At 38.8% G+C, this 6,528-nt stretch overlaps 1 protein-coding gene across 2 annotated transcripts in view; it reads left to right on the forward strand.

Annotated features, from left to right (window-relative positions):
* LOC128745193 (protein similar) overlaps positions 1-1,732 on the forward strand; it is a 252,184-nt gene extending 250,452 nt beyond the window's left edge. For both annotated transcript variants that reach the window (XM_053842211.1, XM_053842212.1), the window contains one exon: positions 81-1,732. In XM_053842211.1, coding sequence (XP_053698186.1) covers positions 81-526 — 446 coding nt within the window. In that variant the 3' untranslated portion in view covers positions 527-1,732. The remainder of the gene's footprint in view (positions 1-80) is intronic.
* The last annotated feature ends 4,796 nt before the right edge of the window (positions 1,733-6,528 follow it).

Genomic DNA, 6,528 nt, shown 5'->3' on the forward strand with positions numbered 1-6,528 from the left:
AACACAATGCCTAATATTTTCAAATAATGTTGCTGACATTCTAACGTATTTTCCTCTTGCCTTTGTCCCCCTTTCGGCAGTAACCGATGATGAAGACAGCGTCCCGATTTTGGCTAACCCGATGATGAGCAGTGGCACACCGTTGACCATCCAGACCGAGGACGCTTCGCTGATCCTTGGTAAACCCTCGGAAACACGCATGGACGAAGAAGATGACTTCATGATGACCGTTTCGCCAAGCTTGCTGACACCGACAGATCTGGAAATTTGGCACGCCTTCAAACAGAATTCTTTCGATCCGAAAAGGATTTCAACTCCCACAACATACGGAGGTCTGTTGCCGTTGACCGGCAGAACTTCGCTAGAAATGCAGATGAACCTGGATGAAGCAGGCTGTGGAAGCTTGCTGACCGTTTTAGATCCGGCGATGGCCATAAGCCGCATGAGGAGTGAAGAGCCTGAAGATGAGCAGGACTTTGAAATGACCATCCCGGTCAATGCAATACTGCAGAACAGTCTCATTTGATTGTGTGAAAAGTTTTAATTATTTTTCGTTTTATTCAGACAACTTTTAGAAGTAATTTGATTCAGCAGCTTCAAGCTGCTACTACAGTACATTTAACGTGTGTTTTTTAAGCTAATTCTCTCGAAAATAACTGCAATTTATCAATTAACTTTAAAAAATTTCGGTTTGCAATTGTTTTGCAATGAAAAATAATATTTCTCTTCGGACGCCATTAAAAACAATATTAAAAACTTTTCTCGATCTTTTCGGTTGTACGTTTATGAAAGTTTTATAAGCCAGAGAAAACATGTGGTTCAAAGTAAACGATAATGCTCAGAAGTTATATAACAAAAAAAAACATTTTTACATTAATAAATAAAAAAGGTCGAGTGGAGTCTTTCCTAGTTGATAAATGATTGTTAAAACAAATGATTTTTTTCTATAGTTTTATGTATTGTTGTTCAAGTCTAGATTTAATTGAAATGTGTGTGCTTAGATTAGTTTGTCTGAAATTTCATTTTCTGGGTGAAGGTTAAGATAGAAGTTTTGATTTTTTTAAACTAAAGTACAATGACACAACATGAGAATTTCATAAATCGAGACTAAATGCACCTCTGGCCTTCAAAGTGCTTCAGCTTGTAAAGGCTTCGGTAAGCTTACCGAGAGTTGGTACATTTTTTTTATGTTGTTACAACTAAATAATCTCACTTGGTGTATGAAGTAAAAGTATCGCATTTTAACAATCGAACAATAACCAGGTTGTACACTCTCTAGAGCACAAAGGTAGATGTTTTATTAAGCTACAATTTAGGAAATACAAAAGCAGGAAAATACTACTTTCCTATAATTTCTTTTTTTAATCCGTCTACATGTACAAGTTACCAAATGGAAAAAAATAATTAATAGTGCATTTGAAATGTCAGGCAAATTAAGAAAATATTAAACACATTTTTGAACGCGAGTGGTAACCCTGCATTTTAAACACTTTTTCATTTCTTTTTATAAAAAAGTATACTCTGTTCCATCAATGTCATTTTAACGGATGGACTCATCATCTAATAAAGAAAGAAAACTTCCAATGACACACAAAAAACGTACTAACGTTATTACCCGATGCAAAAACAATATCTATACAATAAAGCATGGAAGCAAATCTTCCTTCTTCTATCCACAACTGTAGAAATATAGCATGTATATGTAACTGTACAACATGGAATTAGTGTTAATACAGAGAATTTATAATCGTATTAGTTTAGAACGTATGTATTTTTCGATATCCAAGCCTATCACAGCCTAAACATCGTGTCAGGTGGATAGATTATGTTAGCCATCAGGTAAGTAACTTCAAACTTTTCTTTCAAATTTCCGTCTTTTGGCTCGCGAAGAATTGGTACGTCCAATTTTATGCTGGATACACAATATATCATAAGATATGTCTAGGGTATAAGGTCATTCAGAAATGGGCTAGAATAATACCTTTCTCCGGAAGTAATTTCAAACAGATATGTGAGAATAATTTTACTCAGACTTTATCAGTCCTCGTTACCAAAAAAAATATAGCATTTTTTTCGCCCCAAAGTAAAAAAGTGGACTACCGCCATCCGGGGTAAGATTGTGCCAAAAACCAAAAATGTATATTTGTGAAAATTTATTGTATCTATAGAAACTGGTGACCTAAAGTCAAAATGATGATGAACATAACATATTTATTCATAACTTAGAATGGAACACAGATAATATTAGCAAACTATTTAGCCTAAACAGGGTATCAAAGTTCGCGATCAAAAATAGGCAGAAATAACGCTTGTAAAAAATGTCCCGCATAAACCAACTCAAACAAGAAATCGCATCAACTTGCTATCTTGAAGGTATATAATCTAATTATTTACAATGTATTGAAAGGTTATTATGCGTTGGATAAGTTTTGATTACGTAAATAATATTTTTTCGAAACTTTGTGCTTTTCGAGCTTCACGGGGGTGAGATTGTGCCAAGCCATAATGATTAATTTAATTTGTGGATTTCACATACACAACAAAAATACGTCAGTTCTGGTGTATACTAGCATTTTTTACTATTGAGCACAATATTTTGACAGATTAGATTGCATCATCCATTTTGGAGCAAACAGCATCATAGGCCTGCTAAATAATTTAAACTAATTTTTACTTTTTCTCTGGAAATTTCAGATGCTTTGAATAAACACTCTAATATAAGACGAATATATTATACCGTGTTTAAACTGCCAGTTTTAAGGAGGGGGAGGTGGGTGGGATGGGCCACATGTTTCGCGGCCGCGGGTTCTCGAACGAAGTAATGGCTGCTTTTGTTAAATGATCAAATAGGTATGCCACCTTAGGATACTTGCCCTCCATATATCTCCCCTTTGTTAACCATAGAAACGCTACTGGCTATATAAAGGCTGTTCATTAACTACGAACTCATTTTTAGTTATTTCAGACCTCCCCGGGTTATTTTCGTTCATACTTTTTGTATGATGCGTTGTTTTTGGCCGATCCCCTGCCCCTAAAAGCGCACTTAGTTCATGGACGGCCCCATATGAGCTACTTTATACTGACATTTATGTGTATTGTTTATAAACATGCTAATGTTCACTGTTTAGGTATTTACCTTAACTTTTAAGTTCATGCACTTCCAGTAAAATTAGGTTTCATTGTAACTAAACGATCTCTACGGGAATTGTTAAGTGAACAATTTAGTATATATTAACAGATTTGAAATCACCTTAGTTTCTAAATTGTGTGTATACTAAGCTGAAGAACAAAAACATATACTTTTTTGGCATAATATCGCCCCGGATGACGGTACGGTTTGTCTTATCTATAAAAAGGATGATCGGTTCGATTAAAACAATTTATCGTGACATTACGCTGATAAACGGCGCCTGCAAGGTGCTATCCCAGATTTGTTACGTAGTCTGTCTTCCACAGACAAGAGAGCATTCGTAGCACAGTTACCCTTATTCTGCGAATCACGTGACTCAATACGACAGTTGTCAATCGCGGTGACTCGCCATGGCGAGTCGAATTAAGTGCTGTCATCTAGGTGACAAACCGTGTCACCTAGGTTACAAACTCCTGTCTCCTAAGTGACAAACCGTGTCACCTCATTCGCGGTGACTCCAAATTAGTCACGTCACTCGCCTCGCAGAATAAGGGTGAGTATCAGACGTCCGTGCAACTGCGGATCAAATTTAATTTTCACTCTCCAACAAATCCTCCAGAAATCTCTGGAGTATAATGTGCCCACGCATCATATTTGCGTGGATTTCAGGGCAACATAGCGTAAAGCCAAACGCAAACAGCTATAGCAGTTAATGCACGAAAACGGTTTTCCGCTACGCTACGCTAGAGGGAGTGCTATGCTACGTGTGTATTTCGGAGCCATTCTCGAGTCCTTTCGAATCGTGCAATGAGTCGCTCTCCTTAGGAACTGGAAGTCGTTGATGAGTTCATATTTGGGATCTCTGGTCACCACCGAGTAAAGAGATTCAACGACCCACTCAAGCTGGGAGTCGAGCCTACATTTTCCCCCGCAAGACGCTTCGTTTTGAGGAGCATACTCCGCCGACTCCGCCACATTAAGCTGACGATGTACAAAACGCTAGTCAGAACAGTAGTGCTCCACGGACTTGAGACTGTAATTTAGCTTACGGAATACATGCGTTCATTTGCGAGTTTTGAACGAAAGGTTTTGTGGACTGTTTTTGGTGGAATACGAACGAAAGGCGGAGAATGGCGCAGGCGTATCAGCCACAAGTTGCAGGCAATACTTAGAGAGATTCCCATCACACACCTGGCGGAAGTTGGGAGATTACGGTGAGCCAGCCACCGTACAAATTAACAACGAGTAACTCGGAACCTACACTCTTAAATGATTCTACCTGTAAATAGGTCGGGTTTAGTTAAAGCTAGGTTGAAACTACTCAAAATGCCCTTAAGGGGAAACCGAAAGTGGCTCAAAGATGGCTGGATAAATGGCTACCATTCGAAGCATGTATTGTTTTGCGCCTTAAAAATGCATCTGTATTGGCAAAGCACGCTTTCGCCACGTAATCAGTGCTTCCAGCGCTGTTATAATTTCCTAAAACTTGTAATTCAATTTATCGATCTGCTATGTATCAATAAATGCTCAGCAAAACATAATTGCTAATGGAAAATAAATTTAACTGAACATATCGATCATTACGTGTTCATAAAAGCGACCAATGTATAATTTGGAATTAGTTAATAGATATTTGGTTACGCACATATTTCGTTGAACTAGCGATTTCCGAAAAAGCAGCAACACAGTATCAAACTTTCGTCACATCAATGAGCTTTTAAAGAGCTTTCAACTTTCGCCGCATCGATGAGCTTAGAGTGAAATAAACAAACAAAACGCAAACGCAGGAATCAAAAACGCAATCCGATGCAAGCGGATTAATTAAACATCCTAGTTATCCTACGCATTATTCAGTTGCTGCTGTTAATTTTGATTGAATCGGAATGCCTTGATAAAGAAAACAAACCTTTTTTCGGGATGTTTGTAGTCAGTGCGGTTGGCTGCGAATCAGCTGTTTATGTTTGCAAGCTCCACTATTTGACATATTTTACCAATACTAATGCAATATTCAAATAAACGTTTAGGTTTTTAACGAACACATGAGATGTACAGTACAGTGTTTGTCGCACTAACACAATAACGTGAGCCACTTTCGGTTCCGCCTTAAAGTGTACAAACTCAAACTTTGGGTAAAAATTTCAACCAATTTTGGCGACTTGCTACCGATAATTGAATTATTCTCTATGACAAATAACGCAATTTTAAGTTCCTACTACCAATTTTTTGGTTGAAAAACTACTCAAAATCTGAGTTTGTACACTTTAAGGGCATTTTGAGTAGTTTCCACCTAACTTTAACTAAATCCGACCAATTTACAGGTAGAATCATTTAAGAGTGTAGTACAGGGGAGAGGAATTCTTGATACGGCAAGAGCCATCCCGGTTCTATGCTGCTTCAAGGAGTAAGTACCACATTCAAGTGGATTTTATTTGAACTATACATTAGAATGCTGTATTTTCAGGCGGAAAATGTTAAAAAAAGAGAATGCCAACAGAAAAATTAAACTGGGACCAAAAGATAATTTTGAACCTTTATATGATTGATGATTGGCTGGTAAACAGCTAAATAATGCGTACCGTCGGTGCCACCTATAGGCACAAAATAGACCCATAATGGTTCACAACCTTTTATTCTGCAACTCCTATCACTACCTCCTCGTGGTACCAGCCGAGATACGAGCAACCTTGGTGGAGATAGGGTAACCAACCAGCACGGTGGGGTCTTTCGGGCTTTGTTGGTCCTCTGGCGAACCAGAGGGTTGGTGTTGCAGGCCTTGCAAGTCGCCACTACGAAAAACTATTAAGTAATGAGCGAAGAACAAAGGAATTTGAACTGGAACAATCGGAATAGACGAAAAAGCACTTTGGTTTGAAAACTCGAGACGTGGAACTGCCGATTTCTCAACTTCCAAGAGATCACTCAAGTGCTCTCCGACGTATTGAAGAGCCGCAAGTTATAACGTAGCTTAGCGTAATAACGTAGCGCTGCAGGAGGTGTGCTAGAAGAACTCAACAGTAACATGCAGAGATGGGCATACCATCTACCAGAGCTGCGGCAGCTCACACGACCTGGATACAGCTTTCATAGTGATGGGCGAGATGCGGAAACAAAGTGATTGGGCAGTGGTCGATCAATCCTCGAGTGTGCAGGTTAAGAATCAAAGGCCGGTTCTTCGACATCAGCATCATCAACGTACACAGCCCTCACCTCAAAAGTACCGATGACGATGACGGTCACCAAAGCAGACATAATCATCTCAATAGTTCAAAATAATGGACGCAGCGGTAAGAGTACCCAACAGAAGAGGGAAGGGAAGAATGAATTTTTTTTTTGGAATGGAGGGGAAAGAGCGGAAAGGTGAGGGGGTAGCTACGCTAGCTACGCTTAACAAGTAGTGG

The sequence above is a fragment of the Sabethes cyaneus genome, chromosome 1, assembly GCF_943734655.1.
Source record: "Sabethes cyaneus chromosome 1, idSabCyanKW18_F2, whole genome shotgun sequence".
NCBI lineage: Eukaryota > Metazoa > Arthropoda > Insecta > Diptera > Culicidae > Sabethes > Sabethes cyaneus.